Consider the following 24,255-nt stretch of genomic DNA (forward strand, 5'->3'; position numbering starts at 1 on the left):
TAATACTTAATTATTGTCAAACGAGTACTTATACAAGTATCATCATAAGAGCAACTTCTTCCAAAAAAAAAAAAAAAACAGCTATCGAAAAATGAGCTACAAGAAAACGCGTTCCATAATCATCTCGTTCCACGTAGAGGAATTTTCTTCAACCATCCTACGCACGAAGCTTCCTTATCCCGAAGGTTTTCACCTGAAGAGAAGCAGAGAAGAGGCTGGAAAAACAAAAACGACAACAATGAGGAAAATACTCGTTAAATATTCGTCTATTCTTTGCCTTTTTTTTTCTTCTTTGTTTCACATTTACCTACATAGCAATTTCCATCACAATGATGACGAGCAGCATTTATCTACGTGAAATTTACAAAAAAAGAGTAGGAAAAAATATATAAGGAAGAAACCTTTTAACCTGTAAAGATATGTACGTCTTCTTACGTTTATGTTATAGACTGGTTTTTGTTCGAGTAGACGAGAAAGACAGCTGAACACGATGACACAGAAATTTAACTTGGTAGTATGACGACAATGGTGAGACGAGAAGATGCGACGCATAAGTGACGTTTAAAAATACCGGAAAGATGAAAAGAATGAGAGGAGTAAAAAAAAAAAAGAAACGCGAAGAGAAAGAATACAAAAACGAATTTCAAACAAATTTAATGTGACGCCATTTTCGCCTTCAGAAAAGAAGATTTTTCTCGTTGAGGGAAACAGGCAGGCGAAGGGTGAAAAAAGACAAGTTATAACGAACTTAAAATTATATTGCCTGTTCCGTGTCCTACGAAAAAATACTCGTATATTTCCTTTTTGCTCGTATAAGTGTAGTGTGTTCGTGTGTATGGTATGTATGTAGGTAGACTGCTTGAGGATTTTTTTGCTGGGTGTTTTTTTTTATGTGTTTGTGGAAGATACAGTTTTTTTTTATTTTAATTTTTTTGAAGAGCTTGCAGGGTGTTGCCTAGGGTGAGTCGACTTTGTCTTTTTTTTAAAGAAAATTTCAGTGCGGTCCAATTAAAAGTTGTGAGGGATCTCGAGAGACTGTAGGAGAAATTTTGGATTTGTAACTTAAACCACCACTTTTCTATGGAGGTTTCAAATTTTGAAATTAATAAGTATTTTAAAATGATAAGGTTTTTTGAAATATTTTTTGTGTTAATTGATCACATTATATCCACATACAAGTAAGAAGATCGTTTTTGAATTTTTTTTTCACCTTGCCGAGGGTTTCGCATGACTTGCAAAAATTATACGATCTTGAACATATTCAAATTGTGTAAAATGACTTAAAAATAGTGGAAAATGTTCAAAAACTATTTTATTACTTACTTCCAAGTGGATGATTAGTTAATGTGTGTTTTTTTCAAAAAACTTTCTTTTTGATTGTCAATAATTATGTAAGTTTCAAAATTTGAGACCCTGAAGGAAAAGTTATGGTTCAAGTTAGGGATCCAAAAGTTCATGAACATTCGAACATTCAACATTCAACCATCAAGTTTAACAGCAAAAATCTTCTTGCAATCAGTATAATTAACTGGTGTATTGTTTTATTGCACTTGCCATTAAACTATGCAGCGTTGCAATGGCTTCGAAGATGGCTCCTACATTAGAATCTTCTGATGCTTTTATGAGTGGATCTGTTAAAGCTTTGATAGAACATGATTTTATTCTGATCACACGTACATTTTATTAAATCTTGGTGTATTTTTACATTTTATTAAATCTTGGTGTATTTTTTCATTTGGGTACCATCCAGTTGTTTCTTTTGCCTTTGATAGTACTTAATGATGTTATTTTATCATCTTCTATCTTCGCGTTCTTCTCCTTAATCCTTTTGCTGGAGCGGCTCATATTCGACCTACTTGGTCCAGAAAAAAGTTGAAGTTGAGGCACAATAGTATTTACTCCTTTCAATGTCCTTTGACAAACAAACCAATGTTTGAACGCAGTTTTTTTTTTAGCTATGTCAACATAGATTAAGTGATCTGATAGCCCAGTGGATGTTGACAAATTACCTGCAGTTATAGGTATGGACTAATGATTTTGTTTTTCTACATATAAGAGATCTTAACGTTTCTGCGCAAATGCGAAACCCCATTGTACTGACATTTTCATAAACATTGCAACATTGAACAATTGCATAAGTTTAGTTATACTACAAAAATCTTCTTGCAATCAGTAATTAGAGTCTTATTTCATAGCGATTAATCCAAACATCCGGTAGCAAGTTGTGTTCGGCCAATTCTTGTGCATCCTCTTCGTTGATGAACTTGGATCCTGTAATTTTTTCGACTATTTTCGCTAAACGTTACGATTGAGGTTTCAGTTTCGGTGAGATTCTTGAGACCATGTACCAGAACTTCGTCCAGTATGTCATCTAAAAAGGTCATTTTCAATAAGTCGCTTGCTGAAGCTCGGTTTTTCGGCACGTAAAGCAGCATTACTGAGATGAAATTTCGCGCTTCCTTCGATATCGTTTCATCGCTGGTGACATCAAATTTTCTTTCTTCTATATTTCGAAATACCGCCTGTGGGGTGGGCGCACTAAATGGCAGTGCGCCAGTCAGCAGCGCGTAACTTACGCAGCCTACTGACCACACATCCACTTTTTCGTCATGCTCGGACAAAGCTCTTAGAATTTCTGGTGCCATATAATTCGGGCTACCGCAGAAGGTTTTGTTTCTGTACGTTTTCTTTGATAATTTTGGCAATTCCAAAATCGGCGATTTTCAATTGACATTTTTTCGTTATTAAAAGATTAGCCGGTTTTACATCGCGGTGGATCACATGGTTCTCATGCAGATATTTCAAGCCCAACAAAATCTGATGTAAAAAGTACTTTGTTTCGGCTTCCGTAAGTTTCTTTCAGTTATGTAAAAGATCCGCTAGGGATCCATGGATACAAAATTCGAACATTAAACAATACCACTGCTTGTATTCAAAACTTCCATAAAATGTAACGATTTTTTCATGCTTCAATTGTCTTAGAATAGTTATCTCAGCAATACCATCGTGTTCTTCGAATTGTTCCTTTATCATTAGTTTAATTGCGTATGACTTTTCAGTGTCGTTTTCTTTGAATTCGTAGACATCAGCGAAGGAACCTCTTCCTAAAAACTGCTTGGAAACATACTTTCTAGCCGGATTGATGCTATTATTTCATAATTCTAGTATAGAATCCATTTTTAGAATTACAAATTGAAATATTTCAAATTTTTATGATCAGAGTGTTTTGATCAGTAATTAGAGTCTCTAACGTACTCATCATTGACTGGAACTGGAATGGGTTACATACGACATACGAGTACCTACCTACTTAGTCCAAGAAGAAGTTGAAGTCGACGTATTGGCTCCTTTCAATGTCTTTTGACAAACAAACTGATGTTTGAACGCAGTTTTTTAGTTTTGTCAACTTTGATTAGGTGATCTGATAGCACAAAGGTTGTTGAAAAATTACTTGCAGTAATAGGTGTGGACCAGGGTACAGTGTAGACTAATGATTTTGTTTTTATACTTAGGTAGACATGATTTTAAGGTTTCTGCGCGAGCGCTAAAAACCCCATTGTAATGACATTTTCATAAACATTTCAGCATTCAACATTCAACCATTAAAAAGCAAAAATCTTCTTGGAATCATATACCTAATTACATTAGCACAGACTCTGGTATAGTTATTGTTTCCAATGAAAGTTTTATCATCGTTTATAATATTATGCAAGTATGTATCAGTATGTAGGTTACACTAACGATGTGACTTTTCCCGCCATTTTTGGTATTTTCAATTCTAAAATTTGCCAACTGAGTTGAAGGGGTGAAGAAGTGTAAAATATTTGATGATGAATCATTTTCAATATTGATTCTGATATATAAGTATTTATGTATTTTGGAAACGAGCAAAAAAAGGTCTACAGATTATCTTAAATTCAAAATTGAAGATTATAACGTTTCATAATTTTTAAATGAGTCACAAATTTCAATGAGTTTATTTCCTTTCCCATTTTCAGTTTGAAGATCCGGCCAGTTGCTTTGTTGTACTTGAGTAATTTTTAAATAAGCCACAAATTTCAATGAGTTTCTATTTCCTTTGCCATTTTCAGTTTTGAAAGATGAGTAGGGGTGCGCGGTGGCCCCATCTTGTTGAAAATAAGAAGTAGACAATATTCGTTTTCTATGAAGAGCAGATGAGGCCACCGCGCACTTGTTCAAGGATCAAAGACAATTCAACTTTTGGAGAAGATGTTTGGGAACAGAATCATCTCAAAAAACGGCTCCATTCTTTGGCCACTGAGGTAACCGGATCTCGCAATGCCTGAGGCTTTTTTCTATGGTGACATCTTAAGAAAAAAAGTATATTTAACCAAAGTTCATGATTTGGAAGATTTGAAGGAAAGAATTTGCGCTGAATGTGCCGCAATTGACAAACCAATTTTGGAGAATGTTTTAAAGTTTTGAAAAACGACAAATTTTGTAAAAGGTACTGGTAAACATTGTGCAGATGTAATTTTTAAAATCAAATGAACTTTTTCAAAATGGCATTTTATCCTCTTTCCAACCATGTATTCATTTTTTTTCCTCGGACACGCGGAAGAGACAACAGCAGTGTTACCAAAATGATAACTTGAAGCTGCTACACCCTGTATTTCAAATCCAAATCTACTGTACCCTAGAAATAAGATATTTGCGAGTGGTCAATCGCTTAGCAGAATAATAAATAATGGGGTCTTGGAATTCAATGGTAATGGCATAGGTAGATGAACACAGAGTCTCAAATAATTAAGTATCTACTATTTTTTGGAACTGGGTCGTTTAAATGGGAATTTTTTTGAAAAATGCCCCTTCCTTGAGGACTCGTATCTTTCTTTTAGGGACACCCGCAGAGCCAATTTAGTTCTGGATGACTTTCGACTTGAAGTAGAAGTCTGCACAGAATTTGTTCAGAATCCTGCGACATTCTCATTTTTTAGATCCACCCTAATGTACGTAGATACTTGAATGAACCTGGCAGCTGCATGAAAATGCTGTTGGTGTTCGAGCTTAGGAGACCGTGGCTCAGTCACTTACGTTTCCGAATGCTTTAAGGTTTATAATCGATTTATTTCCTCGGTGAAAGTATAATAATAAATTTAGGAAATATGCCCAAACTGAAATTGATGGAAACAGAAAAAGTGGACTTTGACAAAGAGGAAACAGTGCAAGAGAGTATAGATATGTACCTGATTTCATTTATACCTACATACGAATGGTGTATGTTGGTCAAAATTAGGTAAAACAAACTTTTGACGTTACTCTTATAATCTTTTTGTTGTGCTATACATGAACCGAAGGACCCGTAACCTCGTCGGATGCGACCTGGGTTAAACATTCGCGTCTCTGCGGAAATACACACGCGGACACGGTACACGCGAATTATTTATAATCCTTTCTATAATTTATTATTGTTAGCCTTTCAATAAGGCTGTAAGTTCTAAGGTCTCTAAGCTACCTATTACAATTAGCCAACGATACCACATCTCGCATTCTCACTACACCATCGTCGCCATCCTCTCATGACTAGCCAGCGAGATAGGATAATGGCCTACGTTGAGATAGGATTTTTGTAAAGCTCGTGCTACGTAATATAACCAGATTCTCCAACTCTGTGGGTAATCGATCGAGTGCGTAATTAATTTCATCTTGAAATAGACTAATTTTCGCACATGAGGGCTTTTGTTTTCTTTCAAAATTCATCATTTTCGGTATACCATACCTACAATTTACACAGCCCAGCTGATCTGGTTTTAAAAACGCGATATGATGCAACGCTGTGTGTAAACGAAGAGAATTTTTCTCGTTATGGTTTTTTTTCCACGGTGTAAAATTTTTATCTCGATGAAAAAAATTTAGGAATTTTTCTCTCGACTGAAAATATTTAGGTAGCCTACCGAAGATACGTTTAGAAAGCGAAGAAAATTCTATTACTGAGCAATTTTTTCCCCCTTGAAAGTTCCTAGCTCGAAAAGTGAAATTGGTTTTTTTACGATTAAGTAGTTTAAAATTTATCTACGTTCTTTATTCAACGTGGGCGTGTAATTGAAGACTTCTGAAATGAAATTAATTAACTGCTCGGAAATGTTAGGTACCTATTTAAATTAGACGAAACTTTTTGTTGAAAAGAGAAAAGTAGTGCTAGTTGACAGAGGATATTTGGGTGAGAGAGTGTTGTTTTTTTGATGGATTTGAATTATGGATGCCTGCTTACTTTTTTAAAAAGCTTTTGATAGAATACATTCAGGTCGTCGTTTGGTCGAGTTAAATGTATTGAGAAAATTATAATAAAAATTGAAAAAAAATGTTTTCAATTTTTCACGACATTCATAGTTTTAATTTACCTACATTTTATTTACGACTTAAAATACCATTGTCATTATTATCCTCATACTTCATCACTTTCGTATTTCATTACAATTTTTTCGATAGGTTTTAAATGTTTATAAAAAATATTTATGCATTTATCTAATGTTCGTTTATTGAATGCGATGATTTTACCATTTTTTTTTCTGACTTGTCTCTCGTGAACAATACGATTAACTTCTAACTTCATTTCCACTATAGATTTACACATGTATTCCACTCGGTGGTTTTCACTGTGTTCAGGTAATTCTTGATTCAAGTCTTCCAGAATAACATCGATATCATAATACCTTTTCCCTTTCAAGTCAGTGAAAATATGCTGACATTTTAGTTCCCACTGACACCGAATCCTTTCATCGGATTTTCGTTCAAATGTTTCCAATTTCTGGTCGTCTTCTTTCTGATGATCGGAAATTTCATCTTCGTATTTGTAAAAAAATTCATCCGCTATGCGTCTCAGGATCACTGGAATCTCCCATGCGTCAATTTTTTCTTGTAGTTTCAACTGCAAATAATTCCCAGCCTTCTATTACTTATTCAGACAATAATCAGAACACTTAGAAATGAAACTAGCGCTAAATACACTGATAAATGATCAATTGGCTATGTATTTTCTGCACCTCGATTGAGTAATGGAAATTTTAAACGTTTATTTTTAGCACTTTGGTATTTCATGAGAGTCATTCTCATCTAAAACATCAAATCAAAAATTTTGAAAATTGAACGTGAGCTTTCCTAGATCAGATTTCTGAAAATTTGTTCTTTATTTTTCAAGTTTTTAAGTGTCCGATTTTGAATTTTTATGATGACCACTTTTTTGAATGAGTTTTGTTAGTGAGTAAGGTTACCAGGAACTCACTGAATAATTTTGTTAATTCGCAAAGTATAGGTATTTGTCTATTATGTACAATACTACTTACGTTTGTCGCATTCAGTGATCCGATTTCTTTTGCTAATTCAAATATCAGTCGATTTTTTGCGGCTAAATCATTTTCGGCTACATTATTTTGATGCATGAGCATGACGCGTGCCACAATTAATTGATGCATCAACCAATGATATGGATCTTTAACTTGTTTTAATTCTTCTTGAACCTCGAGGAACACCTTGAAATTAAGCAAAATATGTTTAAGTCAATGTTAATGATTGGTATGTAACTATGTATGATTATGTAACATAGTGAAGTTAAGTATTTACCTGGTCATAACCTGAAACAGTAGCAGTGGGTTTACCAGAACACTGCAGTGTAAGAATATTGAAAAATATGCAGCTTAGTAGATAATCCATTATCATGCTCTAAAATCCTTCACTAAGGTATCCTATCTGAGTGTAACTTGAACAACGTGCAATGCAGGAATAGATAGAAATTTCAGGTTCGTGTCTTCAGATTACCTATTCCGCAATAAAAAAATTTACATTCACATTTAATATGCACACGAAGCGAACCATTCACATAGCTTAGATAGGTCTATCTTATCTTACGGCGAATTTAAAGAACTGATACCACACTACATATCAATCCATATTCATATTTCTAATCAAAAATGCAAAAGTAAGTAGTTTTTTACAAATAGACGAGCTCTTTGAAATAAAACCAGAATGAAGGTTGTGTGAATATTAAAAATTGGTCGAAATACTTGCTCACATTTTTTGGTCATTGTTTAAAAAATTTCTGCATTTTAAGCACTAATATTGGAAAACTACTGAACAGATTTCAGTAAAAGTGTATTCCTGGGTAAAAAATAATAAATTATCAAAATCAGAAAGAATATTTCTTTGATTTATTTGGAAATTTCGGACCATAGTTCGTTTAGAATTCTCCTCTTCGAGTAAATTTTAAAATTGGTCCAGGTAAATAAAATGTTGAATTAGGTTTTTCAAAATTGTGAAAAGTTGGTTGCCTTTCTGTTGAAAAAAGAATCGAGACCCCGAGAGAGTATGCCATGGAATAAGGTTTGGGTATATATAGATGACCAAAATCACTCCAGGGTCATTCCACGTCAATTGGACCAAGAAGTGGTAGGTGGGTTCGGCGATTTTTTTGAAATTTTTCCTGTGGAAAGACCTTCCGAAGGGATGACCAATGGCGCAAATCGCAGCCCTCTAGCTCATTTTCAACGGCAGCCAGGGGGTCTCAAAGTTTTCAGTGAACCTAAAATATCATCCATTTCAGCAGTGGATTGCTCGATAACCGCGATACCTACAAAAATGGAACTTTTTCCCATAGTTAGAGGTTTTGAAAGGCTTTTTGGTGATATCATAAAAATCAGTGTTGCCACTTTTTTTCGTACAAAAAATTAGCTCAAAAAGTTTCAAAACGTAATTTTCATATCGTTCCGACTCTCAAAAACTCTGAAAAAAATATATTATGGACAACTGTTCATGCTGAATAACATATTAAAAAATTGGGATGGTAACTTGTAACAAAGTCGATTTAAAAAAATTTAAACTTTGCGAAAAAATGTGATTTTTTGATTTAAAACATGAAAAAAAGTTTTGATTGGTAAAGTTGACCCATTTGACCCCTATTTTTACGTATCTGTTGAAAAAGTTGAAAAAACCCCTTTCACTCAATAAAATAAACTCATCACAAAAAAATCAAAATTTGAAAAAATTCAATTTTCAATTTCAAACATCAAAAAAGTTTAAATTTATTCAGTTGTCTTATTTGACCACTTTCTGACGTATTTCATGAAAAAGTTGATGAAAATCTCGCTCACGGCAAAAAAATAAAATTTGTTTTTTTTTGAATTTTTTGAATTTTGATTTTTTTTGTGATGAGTTAATTTCACCGAGTGAAGGGGTTTTTTCAACTTTTTCAACAGATACGTGAAAATAGGGGTCAAATGGGTCAACTTTACCAATCAAAACTTTTTTTCATGTTTTAAATCAAAAAATCACATTTTTTCGCAAAGTTTAAATTTTTTTAAATCGACTTTGTTACAAGTTACCATCCCAATTTTTTAATATGTTGTTCGGAAAAATTTCAAAAAAATCGCCGAACCCACCTACCACTTCTTGGTCCAATTGACGTGGAATGACCCTCCAGAAAAAAGTACTTCAGTCTTGATGTTTTGTGATCTTGTGATTTTGAAACTTGCACCCGGTTTCACTGTTTTTTGAATGCTCGATTTCATTTCAATGAGAGCTTAATACATAAAATTAAAAAAGTTTCAAAATCCCAAAATTTGCACCCCCACGACTCAATTGAAAAAAAAGTTTAGATACAGTTTTATGTAAAATTGGTCACAATTTTTTTCTTATGTCGAAAAAATGGAAAAATTCTGATGTCAATTTTGAAAAGCCTTAACTTTTTTTCAGTCGAGATATGGAAGTGTCCGGGGGAACGATTATTGAGCTTCTGAGACCTTTACTTTTTTAGATTCATTTTTTAACGGCAATTGAAGATTTTTGTTTTGGATACTGGTTACGAAAAGAGTCTCTGCTGACATTGTCATCAATCTTATGATCGTAATTTTAGTACAATCGGATGTGTTTTTTTAGACTTTTGTGGAGAGACATGTCAATATGATGTGTCATCATCGTCATTCTATATTCGTCGTCTTTAATCACACTATAAGTACATCAACTTGTTTGTTTGCGTCTTTCATTCCATAGAAATATTTTATTATCGAATTAGAAAATATCTTTCCGTCTGTGCATCGAGTATAGTTATCCTAATTTTATTACGAGTACCATATAATATGCGGACATCGTCATCGTCGAACTCGAATGACTTAAATAGTCGTTGAAGAGTTTGTATTAGCATTTGTTCTTGCTCATTTAACCATTCGACTTTTGTTAAATTGTCGAGATTAATTTAGAGTCAAATAGCCAGACGAAGGGAAAATGGTAGTGCAACCAAACCGCAGGGAAAATGTATCCAATATTGCCCATTCAGCATACTCGAATCAATTATAGGTATGGAAAGGGAAACAGAGACGTGTAGGTATAGTAGGTATCGTACTCGAAGTACACGCTTTAGAGGCTAAATTATGTCTGAGTAATCGAAACATTTTAGCAAAGTTCTGGATGCTGTGTATAGGTACGGTCTCGTTGTGCATATGAGCTGTTTACGTTTACATCGAGTATGATGCTTAATATGCTTTATAATAGATGTAACCTCTCCACTAGTCCCCCCTTTCTTTGGAGAGTACATATGGTATGTAAACCTCATCAATCAGCTAGTACCTATATCGTATGTAGATTGTAGATATACATACGAAAGGAGAGTGACTATTTTCTAGGAAAGGAAATGAAGTTGAGATTCAAGAGGCAATTTCGCATTATACTCGTATCATAATCGAGTGAATGACGATCGATTGTACGCATGTTGCATTATTTTACAGTCCCTATCGTTGATGTAAGCGAAGAAGGCAAGTCTAGTTACCTAAATTCATACAGTACCTAGGTATTTCTGTTATTGAGCAGTAAATTTGTGGTTAGTCAATTAACACGTTTTTCACGCCCCAGTAGTCAACTAATATGTGATTAGTTATTCGATGCAGTGAGGGCTCGTATTAAATTACTAAAATATTATAGAAAACAACCTTCCCACGAATGTAACGAAAATGCAGGAAAATTCTCAACTGCGAGTTTCATTTCCTCAGGACGACCACTTTTAGGCAGGGGTGGGGGGAGTGAAAGTGCGGTGTCAATAGTTTGTGCTTTGTGCTCTACTCTTTTTTTTGTGCTCCCTCCCCCCCTCAAATCCTGAAAAACCATTTTTGTCAGCCTGAGGAAATAAAACCGACCACTGGCGTGGGGAGAAGGGAAGGGGGATGAAAATGGTGTCAATCGTATGTGCTTTGTTTCTGCTCTTTTGTGTACGTGTTCATTTTTTTGTGCTCCCCCTCCTCACGTTACTTTCCTGAGGAAAAAAATGATACTATCAGAAGATTAATAATTGTTTTCCTAATTGCGCTCGAACGAGATGGGCAGGCATTTTTTCCCTCTCAATTCTAAGCTCTGTTGATGGGATGTAATTGAGAAAGATAATTCTCATCAAAATTCATCAAATGCTGAGAGCATTTTTACGTAGGTTTTTTTTCTTCTCTAGAACAGCATTTTTGTTGCACATCTTGCTTTACATTTTCGGCTTTGATTCTAAAGGAGTGGAAGATTGTTTGAGATCGAAAAATTTATAGTTTATCACGAACTTCATCTGTCATGTCTGATGTCTCAGAGTCATCGCCGGTTCTTTCGTAATCTGTTGTAATTAGCGTGAGTGACGATATTTTCAGATAAGTTGAGAGCAGAGAACCTTTTGAGAATACTTCATTGAAATCATTAGTCTACCCTGGTATATTTTGAAACTTACCACCAATTACAGTCGGCCATTATTTTTATCTGACTTGGTAAACTTAGACTGCTGTGCTGATGAATAAAATGAAGTAGGGTATTTTGTTCATCTTCTAATTTGATCGTTGTGCCCTAAAGATCGGAAATTAGGAATGTATACTTACTTATAATTCACCTACTCGTACCTACATAATTGAATAATATCTACTCTACTACGATCTGATTTTTGAACTTTTTGTATACCTATTCAACTCGAAAGCTAGTCACATGACATTTGTTTTTCATAAAGGAGACTGCGGTGCATTGATATTCCTTTTTTTCTTAAATTTTTATACCTACTCGGCTTCGGAAATGAAAATATACATTTGATCCTTCGTAATTTTGCTCCGAGTTCACGTTTTTACGTTTTTTAGAAGACAAATCAAATGCATACACATTAGTTCAGAATAATTGAGCTTCAATAAACTCGGCCAGTAGAATTTAATGTGATTTTGGAGGAATCCCTTTAAGTATAGTACATATAAATGTGATCCAGTAACCAAAAAAAAAAAAAAAAAAAAAAAAAAAAAAACTCACTCACTGAGTACAATACACCAAATTTATTCTTCTGCGAGCGGTGGTACGTCCAAACTGAGTAGGTACGCCTGAAATTTTGGCACTATATCGATGGCAATTCAATTCACTTTTATTTCAAGAATATCAATATTTTCGAATGTTAGGTATCCTACCTGAGCAATAGGGTGGATCAAGAAAAAAAAACGTCGGAGGATTTTGACCGGGTTAAGTGGAGACAATTATGTATTTGGAATAAAAATTAACTCGGAAAAAATTGTAGCTCCGGAGGCGCTTCTGAAGGAGAGAATCCAGAGCTCGAAGAGAAAATATTTTTTTTTTGGAAAATCGTGGTTTTTTCGCTGTAGCCTTTTCTCAGCTTATTTTAGAAAAAATTACCTGTTTCAAAAGATAGTATTTTTTGAGATTTTGCGTCGACTTGACCATAGGTCATTGCCATTAAAATGCAATACCATTTTAGGGCTCTACAAAGCGGTTGAAAATTGAAAAATCTCATATTTTGAGCAAGTAGACAGGTATTGAATTGAATATTCCTATTTTTAACAGAGTTCTAATGCTACTAAGGTGCTTCAATATGGAACATCTTTTTTTGCTCCAGCACTAAAACGACTTAATCAATCAACTCGCACTTTATGGTGAGAAATAAAGGGGATCTAATTCTTCCTCTTTCATTTGAAGGGTCATTCATCGTTCTAGCTTTATACTGGTCGTTTTGTATCATTAGTTCAAAGTAAATGCTCCAGTTCAGATCTCCGTTCAGGAACTGATTTGTGGATTTGTCCAATTTTTTTAATGTAAAAAATCATAAAAAAGCATACCTGTGAAAGAAATTTATAGTGAAATGGTCCTCAATGTATTGTCCGATATCAGTCTGTCAGAAATGTGTATCATTAGGTGAATATGTATGTTCCACAATGGCCAACCAAGCATTTTTGATGATGATCTCGCCGGATGTGCTGCAAAAAACGTCACTTTCTACAATGTTGTCCTGCTCAATAATCATCAAAGATGCTTATTACACCTTCATCGAACATATTCACCCAATGATGCACATGTTCTAATATCCAAAGCATTCGAACCATGCCTTGAGGACAATTTCATTAAGAGTTTCTTACACAATAGTGATGCTTTTTGATGATTTCTTGTAACATGTGCCAGGAAACATTTTTATAGGTATCTGAAGTATAATAATGTGTTTTTACTTACTTACATGGAGCTTCCCATCTTTGGTTAGCCAAATTCGTTCTGGTACTTAGTTCTTTTTCTACACAATCTTCGTTTTCTCGGAGGAGCTGGTCTCGAAAGACTGATTGTAACAAAATTGATAATACTCACGTTATTTGTCAATCTTGAAGATTTTTTTCATCTCAAATATTTCGATTTAATCGGGTCAAAATATCGAAAGATGTCATTTCTGAAACTGGATTAATTTCCTGGTCATAATTTTCTAGTGTCAAACAATCGAAAAATTGTTGATCAGTTTTCAGCTGTTTCGCTCGATTTTTTGAAATTTGCAACAATGACCAAAGAATTGGTATCACTGCACTCCAAAATTTTCCCCCAGTTTCAGAAATTATGCCTTTCGACATTGTGGCTTGATCAATGCGAATTATTGGAGTTGATAAATTTCAAAACACAAATTCATCCACAAACAAAGCGGTGTGTAAATTTTCAACTGATCAGTAGGATTTTGAAAGTGGTCTTGGATTTGACAGCAGTGACCTAGATCGATGCAGAATCTCAAATGCTCCTCATATTTTAGAAGTAATTGGGTGAGGCTGGAGAAAAAAAAAACATGATTTTTTGAAAGTTTCCTGTGCTTGAGGACTCGTATTTTCTCTTCAGAGGCACCTCCGAAGGTAAAAATTTTTCCAAGTGACTATCAACTTGAAATGAAGGCCTCCGTTGAATTTGGTTCTGATCTCCCAATATTTTTTTAGCGATCAACCCTAGTACACGTATCTACAGGCTATAGAAAACTCCATTAAGTCTTCAATTATTGCTATCATTGGAGAGATTAATTGATAACTTCCTCCCCGAAATGGATTGAATACTTTAGCGTTGTGAATTGCTGTCTAATAAGAGTTTTGCCGAACACCTCAAGACTTCTATTTTGATTTGAAAATTGTTCAGGTGAGATGTTAGCCCTAGGGTGTTCGTACAGAATATGAGCCCTCGTGTTAAGTGGTTGATATTCTACAATGATATAAACTATTGCTGTTGAAATCTGAGACCGCTTCCAATGCAACCACATTCAACTTTCCTAAAATTTTTAAACATCTACCTACTTGAAAAAAAATACTAAATTCTCCGAAATTCTACTCCTTTATGTTTTTTGGTCAGCAAACTAATTTACACTTGTGTATGTAGTTGAAGTTATAGTATTTCTTGGAAAATAGTTCCATGCTTCAAACCGAACACTTGGAATGAACATCGAAATAAAATCGAACGATATTTTTTCTCCCTTTCAGAATTATTTTCATATGAGATTTACTCTTCGAAGAACACCTTCTTTGCCTCTGTCAACAAATATCGTCTTAAAGAGCACATTCACACGAGGAAACCTAGCTTTCCAGATTCCTCACAGCTCTGCACAAACTTAAACTTTTACAACTTCTCGTCGCTACGAATAATTAATGCCCCAGTCATCCCAGTTCCACATGTTCTTTTCCCATTTGGTTAAAAACTAACTTGAAAAAAAAAGAACCACCGTCACCTTCATCTTTATCGTTATGTAAGTCTGTAATTGCGCTCGGGATATTTGACAATTATTAATTAATCCACTACAGCGTCGAGTGTATTCGAGTACTTGGGTACCTTGACGTGTTCTCAACAATAATAACGAAACAGGGGAAGACTCGTCACAGCAAAAGAGCCTCCTGCTTGCGAATGTTTTACGTTTCGTCTATTTTATCAGTGGAGTATATTAGACAGACGAAAAGCACAGAACGCATGATAAGCTTCGCGAAAACTTTTAAACATCGACGAACGAAAAAAAGTTTTGCGTTAACTTTCGCCAGTCACGGACGCGACCCTACGTACTTCATTTTCTTCTCTTTTTACTCCTCGTCTCTGTATTTTTCTCTTTCTTTCTCCATTACCATCTTTTTTTCATCTCGGTTACTTTGCTTACTTATGGTGCAGTGGCTCTACGTCTTTTTCCCTCTTCTACGCGTCCTTTATCGGGTCGTTTCGCGTTCACTGTATCGGTGACCATGCTGCTGCTGACTATTTGGTTGCCTCGCAGAAATCTGGTTTATTACTTCGGTTTACGTTTTGAATCCTCATTAATGAAGTATATGCTGCGTTCAAACGTAAACTGAATTTGGTACTGAAGTCTGGCGCTTTTTTTTTTAGCCAACTCAGCCTGGTCCTCTTTACACAATTATTTCTCCATTTACAGTGGTGGCTTCTTGAATGCCTATTTTGTGAAGAATATACTTACATTGTATAAATGGTACACAGTTCAACTTCCGTTGGCGTGTGCGTCTGTGTACGGGGACATTTTGAAGGGAAAGCAATTTCCACCAATACATATACGACTACTGCAGCTTATAAATCACTCAAATAACGAGTTCATTTTCAGCCCGTACCTTTACTATTTAGGCTACCTACTCTTGCTGCTCGCATTCTCACTTGCCTGATGCTTACTGGTCGACGTATTCTCGCCACGCGTTAAAACTTTTAAGGCTGGATTGGACTGGTATTAATTGGCTAAAGTAGAGTTAGGGTGTAGTTTTTGTCATCATTTATCGAGCGAATTGAAATTTAATGCTGTGTACGAGCCGAATAAACTGGTCTGAGAACAAAGAATCAGAGATGTTTGCAACGTTCACAAATCAAAATTTATCACCTGTTGTAAACTTGAGAAGAGCTGAATGGAAACCTTCTCCTGAACGAAAAGAAACATTTCAAAAATGTGCTTACGCTGTCTTTTTCATTCACGCACGAGTAATTTTTCGAGTGTAGAGTGCTCACCGGTAAATTGATGTTGGCTGAACCAATTTGGGGGGGGGGCTGAGTAATAGGATGGATTGTGAAAAAAAATCCCAGAGGATTGTGACCTCAAGTGAGGACTTTCATTTTGAGTTGAAAATTACCAAAATTTTGGCTCCAGAGGTGCTCCAAAATCATGTTTTTTCGCTCTTTTCCCTATTCAACCTTTTTTGGGAAACATTTCTTTGTTTTAGGGTTCAATAAAAAGGTAGGTACCTAGTATTTGAAATTGTGCGTCATCTTAGGCCATTTTCATCAAAGTCCAAGATAACTTCAAGAGTTATAATGAGCGGTTGAAAATTTGCAAATCATTTTTTTGTAGGAAAATTCGTATTTTCTGATACGAGAGAAATATGTATTTGGAGTACGTAGTGCCAATCTCTGGCTCATTATAGCAAATTTCGAAAAAAATTAAAAACTTGATGAATTTTCGGCCTTTCTTATCGAACTTTGATGTAGTAATCACCAAAAAATTAGCAGCACCTCAGTATTTCAAAATATTTCTCCAGTTCCACAAAGAACACGTTTCACAATACTTTGACGTATTAAATGCAAAATATTTGAGAAGACACTCAATAACACACTCAAAGTGGTATTAGATTTTGATAAAAATAACCCAAGTCGACGCGCAATTTCAAATAAGCTTATCACCTTTTTTTGAACTGCAAATTGGGCCATTTTTCCAAAACAGTTTTGCCATTAGAGTAGAAAAAGCGAAATGTAAAAACAGATGAAAACAGAAGCCTTTATTTTTTGAAAACTGAAAGATAAATTACATGAAGTGGTGTATGTGGTAGAGTTGCCACCATTCCTTACAATGAAAAATGATAAAAGTCCAATACTAAGACCATTTTGTAGTCTTGAAACCCCACTCTCTTTTAAAAAATAAGGGGTAACTGAGTAAATTGGGACAGGTTTTTATTTCATTATTATTCATCTTTGACTCGCTGGTATTTCTTTGCAAATGAACCAATGTGGCTCAAATTTTTTTCTGAATGTACCTATACATTGGTTCCGAACCTGTGGTGAAATTTTGAGTTCAAACACCTTACGTGAGTATAGTTTTGACTCACTCTCAGTAGAATACCTACTTTGTCTCAGTTGAGATAGTTATGATTTCTGCTAATTGCTCGTTGGTGTTTGTAATCAGCTAAAACAATAGTGATGAGTGCAATAGTGGGGAATGCACTGTGCAAAGGAACCTGCCTGACCCTCTTTCCTTAGTTGTTGTTTGAAAAAAAAATTGAAAACAGAGCATTGAAGCACTCCAAAAGCAAAATGCAAAAGGTAAAAACTCTCTTACAATCAGTGAATAACTGATAGGTAGGTGGACACTTTTTGTCATTTCTTTAGTTGTTGATTCTAGCATCTTCATTATCGATGTCCTCAGAATAACTACTGTTCTTGAAGCTAACTCAATCATGCTTCTTCTGCATCATTTTTCAGATTTATTTATCCTCCTTTATTTACTTTAGTTGTAATTTCAATAAACTTGACTTAATTTCACCACAGAAACCCCAAACTCATACTTACATTTTGATTTCAGCATTATAAACCGCGCATGTTGGAAATTTTCAGGAGGGAAGAATGGCCTCCAATTGGTTTTGGCAGTTGGGTTTCTTTGTTTTTCAGCGGATTTATGTATCATATATCAGCTCAGTTTGGTCATAGATGTCAGGAAGCTCTCTCAGTTTTTTGTATATTTCTGTCCACATAATTTTGCATTGGTTCTGTAATCTGATTTCATACTCTTTCTTTAATACCCAATACACATATTGAAATGATTAAATCCTTACAGTGTTGAGATTCTTACTAGCAGTCCGTCTCTTTTTCGCATTGTCTGCTTTTCAGGCATTTTCTTGCACTGTTTGTAAATCTTTACTATTGTCAGTGAAGATTACATTTGCTGGTCTGTTTGAGTTGTTTGAATATCAAATAGCAGATTATCAGATTACAATCATGAATTGCCTACTCACCGCAGATGTGGTAATGAGACCCCCAAGAATCCATATTGCATGTGGAGCAGAAAGTAAAATCTGTTGATGAACCTTGAATGGTCATGCCATATCTTTGCTTAGCGAAAAATTGTTGATCAGTTTTCAGCTGTTTCGCTCGATTTTTTGAAATTTGCAACAATGACCAAAGAATTGGTATCACTGCACTCCAAAATTTTCCCCCAGTTTCAGAAATTATGCCTTTCGACATTGTGGCTTGATCAATGCGAATTATTGGAGTTGATAAATTTCAAAACACAAATTCATCCACAAACAAAGCGGTGTGTAAATTTTCAACTGATCAGTAGGATTTTGAAAGTGGTCTTGGATTTGACAGCAGTGACCTAGATCGATGCAGAATCTCAAATGCTCCTCATATTTTAGAAGTAATTGGGTGAGGCTGGAGAAAAAAAAAACATGATTTTTTGAAAGTTTCCTGTGCTTGAGGACTCGTATTTTCTCTTCAGAGGCACCTCCGAAGGTAAAAATTTTTCCAAGTGACTATCAACTTGAAATGAAGGCCTCCGTTGAATTTGGTTCTGATCTCCCAATATTTTTTTAGCGATCAACCCTAGTACACGTATCTACAGGCTATAGAAAACTCCATTAAGTCTTCAATTATTGCTATCATTGGAGAGATTAATTGATAACTTCCTCCCCGAAATGGATTGAATACTTTAGCGTTGTGAATTGCTGTCTAATAAGAGTTTTGCCGAACACCTCAAGACTTCTATTTTGATTTGAAAATTGTTCAGGTGAGATGTTAGCCCTAGGGTGTTCGTACAGAATATGAGCCCTCGTGTTAAGTGGTTGATATTCTACAATGATATAAACTATTGCTGTTGAAATCTGAGACCGCTTCCAATGCAACCACATTCAACTTTCCTAAAATTTTTAAACATCTACCTACTTGAAAAAAAATACTAAATTCTCCGAAATTCTACTCCTTTATGTTTTTTGGTCAGCAAACTAATTTACACTTGTGTATGTAGTTGAAGTTATAGTATTTCTTGGAAAATAGTTCCATGCTTCAAACCGAACACTTGGAATGAACATCGAAATAAAATCGAACGATATTTTTTCTCCCTTTCAGAATTATTTTCATATGAGATTTACTCTTCGAAGAACACCTTCTTTGCCTCTGTCAACAAATATCGTCTTAAAGAGCACATTCACACGAGGAAACCTAGCTTTCCAGATTCCTCACAGCTCTGCACAAACTTAAACTTTTACAACTTCTCGTCGCTACGAATAATTAATGCCCCAGTCATCCCAGTTCCACATGTTCTTTTCCCATTTGGTTAAAAACTAACTTGAAAAAAAAAGAACCACCGTCACCTTCATCTTTATCGTTATGTAAGTCTGTAATTGCGCTCGGGATATTTGACAATTATTAATTAATCCACTACAGCGTCGAGTGTATTCGAGTACTTGGGTACCTTGACGTGTTCTCAACAATAATAACGAAACAGGGGAAGACTCGTCACAGCAAAAGAGCCTCCTGCTTGCGAATGTTTTACGTTTCGTCTATTTTATCAGCGGAGTATATTAGACAGACGAAAAGCACAGAACGCATGATAAGCTTCGCGAAAACTTTTAAACATCGACGAACGAAAAAAAGTTTTGCGTTAACTTTCGCCAGTCACGGACGCGACCCTACGTACTTCATTTTCTTCTCTTTTTACTCCTCGTCTCTGTATTTTTCTCTTTCTTTCTCCATTACCATCTTTTTTTCATCTCGGTTACTTTGCTTACTTATGGTGCAGTGGCTCTACGTCTTTTTCCCTCTTCTACGCGTCCTTTATCGGGTCGTTTCGCGTTCACTGTATCGGTGACCATGCTGCTGCTGACTATTTGGTTGCCTCGCAGAAATCTGGTTTATTACTTCGGTTTACGTTTTGAATCCTCATTAATGAAGTATATGCTGCGTTCAAACGTAAACTGAATTTGGTACTGAAGTCTGGCGCTTTTTTTTTTAGCCAACTCAGCCTGGTCCTCTTTACACAATTATTTCTCCATTTACAGTGGTGGCTTCTTGAATGCCTATTTTGTGAAGAATATACTTACATTGTATAAATGGTACACAGTTCAACTTCCGTTGGCGTGTGCGTCTGTGTACGGGGACATTTTGAAGGGAAAGCAATTTCCACCAATACATATACGACTACTGCAGCTTATAAATCACTCAAATAACGAGTTCATTTTCAGCCCGTACCTTTACTATTTAGGCTACCTACTCTTGCTGCTCGCATTCTCACTTGCCTGATGCTTACTGGTCGACGTATTCTCGCCACGCGTTAAAACTTTTAAGGCTGGATTGGACTGGTATTAATTGGCTAAAGTAGAGTTAGGGTGTAGTTTTTGTCATCATTTATCGAGCGAATTGAAATTTAATGCTGTGTACGAGCCGAATAAACTGGTCTGAGAACAAAGAATCAGAGATGTTTGCAACGTTCACAAATCAAAATTTATCACCTGTTGTAAACTTGAGAAGAGCTGAATGGAAACCTTCTCCTGAACGAAAAGAAACATTTCAAAAATGTGCTTACGCTGTCTTTTTCATTCACGCACGAGTAATTTTTCGAGTGTAGAGTGCTCACCGGTAAATTGATGTTGGCTGAACCAATTTGGGGGGGGGGCTGAGTAATAGGATGGATTGTGAAAAAAAATCCCAGAGGATTGTGACCTCAAGTGAGGACTTTCATTTTGAGTTGAAAATTACCAAAATTTTGGCTCCAGAGGTGCTCCAAAATCATGTTTTTTCGCTCTTTTCCCTATTCAACCTTTTTTGGGAAACATTTCTTTGTTTTAGGGTTCAATAAAAAGGTAGGTACCTAGTATTTGAAATTGTGCGTCATCTTAGGCCATTTTCATCAAAGTCCAAGATAACTTCAAGAGTTATAATGAGCGGTTGAAAATTTGCAAATCATTTTTTTGTAGGAAAATTCGTATTTTCTGATACGAGAGAAATATGTATTTGGAGTACGTAGTGCCAATCTCTGGCTCATTATAGCAAATTTCGAAAAAAATTAAAAACTTGATGAATTTTCGGCCTTTCTTATCGAACTTTGATGTAGTAATCACCAAAAAATTAGCAGCACCTCAGTATTTCAAAATATTTCTCCAGTTCCACAAAGAACACGTTTCACAATACTTTGACGTATTAAATGCAAAATATTTGAGAAGACACTCAATAACACACTCAAAGTGGTATTAGATTTTGATAAAAATAACCCAAGTCGACGCGCAATTTCAAATAAGCTTATCACCTTTTTTTGAACTGCAAATTGGGCCATTTTTCCAAAACAGTTTTGCCATTAGAGTAGAAAAAGCGAAATGTAAAAACAGATGAAAACAGAAGCCTTTATTTTTTGAAAACTGAAAGATAAATTACATGAAGTGGTGTATGTGGTAGAGTTGCCACCATTCCTTACAATGAAAAATGATAAAAGTCCAATACTAAGACCATTTTGTAGTCTTGAAACCCCACTCTCTTTTAAAAAATAAGGGGTAACTGAGTAAATTGGGACAGGTTTTTATTTCATTATTATTCATCTTTGACTCGCTGGTATTTCTTTGCAAATGAACCAATGTGGCTCAAATTTTTTTCTGAATGTACCTATACATTGGTTCCGAACCTGTGGTGAAATTTTGAGTTCAAACACCTTACGTGAGTATAGTTTTGACTCACTCTCAGTAGAATACCTACTTTGTCTCAGTTGAGATAGTTATGATTTCTGCTAATTGCTCGTTGGTGTTTGTAATCAGCTAAAACAATAGTGATGAGTGCAATAGTGGGGAATGCACTGTGCAAAGGAACCTGCCTGACCCTCTTTCCTTAGTTGTTGTTTGAAAAAAAAATTGAAAACAGAGCATTGAAGCACTCCAAAAGCAAAATGCAAAAGGTAAAAACTCTCTTACAATCAGTGAATAACTGATAGGTAGGTGGACACTTTTTGTCATTTCTTTAGTTGTTGATTCTAGCATCTTCATTATCGATGTCCTCAGAATAACTACTGTTCTTGAAGCTAACTCAATCATGCTTCTTCTGCATCATTTTTCAGATTTATTTATCCTCCTTTATTTACTTTAGTTGTAATTTCAATAAACTTGACTTAATTTCACCACAGAAACCCCAAACTCATACTTACATTTTGATTTCAGCATTATAAACCGCGCATGTTGGAAATTTTCAGGAGGGAAGAATGGCCTCCAATTGGTTTTGGCAGTTGGGTTTCTTTGTTTTTCAGCGGATTTATGTATCATATATCAGCTCAGTTTGGTCATAGATGTCAGGAAGCTCTCTCAGTTTTTTGTATATTTCTGTCCACATAATTTTGCATTGGTTCTGTAATCTGATTTCATACTCTTTCTTTAATACCCAATACACATATTGAAATGATTAAATCCTTACAGTGTTGAGATTCTTACTAGCAGTCCGTCTCTTTTTCGCATTGTCTGCTTTTCAGGCATTTTCTTGCACTGTTTGTAAATCTTTACTATTGTCAGTGAAGATTACATTTGCTGGTCTGTTTGAGTTGTTTGAATATCAAATAGCAGATTATCAGATTACAATCATGAATTGCCTACTCACCGCAGATGTGGTAATGAGACCCCCAAGAATCCATATTGCATGTGGAGCAGAAAGTAAAATCTGTTGATGAACCTTGAATGGTCATGCCATATCTTTGCTTAGCGAAAAATTGTTGATCAGTTTTCAGCTGTTTCGCTCGATTTTTTGAAATTTGCAACAATGACCAAAGAATTGGTATCACTGCACTCCAAAATTTTCCCCCAGTTTCAGAAATTATGCCTTTCGACATTGTGGCTTGATCAATGCGAATTATTGGAGTTGATAAATTTCAAAACACAAATTCATCCACAAACAAAGCGGTGTGTAAATTTTCAACTGATCAGTAGGATTTTGAAAGTGGTCTTGGATTTGACAGCAGTGACCTAGATCGATGCAGAATCTCAAATGCTCCTCATATTTTAGAAGTAATTGGGTGAGGCTGGAGAAAAAAAAAACATGATTTTTTGAAAGTTTCCTGTGCTTGAGGACTCGTATTTTCTCTTCAGAGGCACCTCCGAAGGTAAAAATTTTTCCAAGTGACTATCAACTTGAAATGAAGGCCTCCGTTGAATTTGGTTCTGATCTCCCAATATTTTTTTAGCGATCAACCCTAGTACACGTATCTACAGGCTATAGAAAACTCCATTAAGTCTTCAATTATTGCTATCATTGGAGAGATTAATTGATAACTTCCTCCCCGAAATGGATTGAATACTTTAGCGTTGTGAATTGCTGTCTAATAAGAGTTTTGCCGAACACCTCAAGACTTCTATTTTGATTTGAAAATTGTTCAGGTGAGATGTTAGCCCTAGGGTGTTCGTACAGAATATGAGCCCTCGTGTTAAGTGGTTGATATTCTACAATGATATAAACTATTGCTGTTGAAATCTGAGACCGCTTCCAATGCAACCACATTCAACTTTCCTAAAATTTTTAAACATCTACCTACTTGAAAAAAAATACTAAATTCTCCGAAATTCTACTCCTTTATGTTTTTTGGTCAGCAAACTAATTTACACTTGTGTATGTAGTTGAAGTTATAGTATTTCTTGGAAAATAGTTCCATGCTTCAAACCGAACACTTGGAATGAACATCGAAATAAAATCGAACGATATTTTTTCTCCCTTTCAGAATTATTTTCATATGAGATTTACTCTTCGAAGAACACCTTCTTTGCCTCTGTCAACAAATATCGTCTTAAAGAGCACATTCACACGAGGAAACCTAGCTTTCCAGATTCCTCACAGCTCTGCACAAACTTAAACTTTTACAACTTCTCGTCGCTACGAATAATTAATGCCCCAGTCATCCCAGTTCCACATGTTCTTTTCCCATTTGGTTAAAAACTAACTTGAAAAAAAAAGAACCACCGTCACCTTCATCTTTATCGTTATGTAAGTCTGTAATTGCGCTCGGGATATTTGACAATTATT

At 35.3% G+C, this 24,255-nt stretch overlaps 2 protein-coding genes across 2 annotated transcripts in view; one reads left to right on the forward strand and one right to left on the reverse strand.

Moving 5' to 3' along the window:
- LOC135845811 (hemicentin-1-like) overlaps positions 1-24,255 on the forward strand; it is a 972,708-nt gene that overhangs the window by 410,044 nt on the left and 538,409 nt on the right. The window lies entirely within an intron of this gene.
- On the reverse strand, positions 6,283-7,832 carry LOC135843321 (uncharacterized). Its single transcript, XM_065361156.1, has 3 exons — positions 7,582-7,832; positions 7,305-7,490; positions 6,283-6,889 (listed from the first exon to the last, which is right to left on the reverse strand). Exons 1-3 carry the CDS (start codon positions 7,675-7,677, stop codon positions 6,407-6,409), a joined length of 765 nt encoding a protein of 254 aa, XP_065217228.1. The 5' UTR covers positions 7,678-7,832; the 3' UTR covers positions 6,283-6,406.

The sequence above is a fragment of the Planococcus citri genome, chromosome 4 (assembly GCF_950023065.1).
Source record: "Planococcus citri chromosome 4, ihPlaCitr1.1, whole genome shotgun sequence".
NCBI lineage: Eukaryota > Metazoa > Arthropoda > Insecta > Hemiptera > Pseudococcidae > Planococcus > Planococcus citri.

Bases quoted from the DNA above. Each gene is read 5' to 3' on its own strand.
- LOC135843321 (XM_065361156.1), bottom strand. From the start codon at position 7,677: ATGATAATGGATTATCTACTAAGCTGCATATTTTTCAATATTCTTACA. The intron at 7,491-7,581 runs GTAAATACTTAA...CTTAATTTCAAG, and splicing joins CTGTTTCAGGTTATGACCAG to GTGTTCCTCGAGGTTCAAGA. The intron at 6,890-7,304 runs GTAAGTAGTATT...AATTATTTGCAG, and splicing joins GATCACTGAATGCGACAAAC to TTGAAACTACAAGAAAAAAT.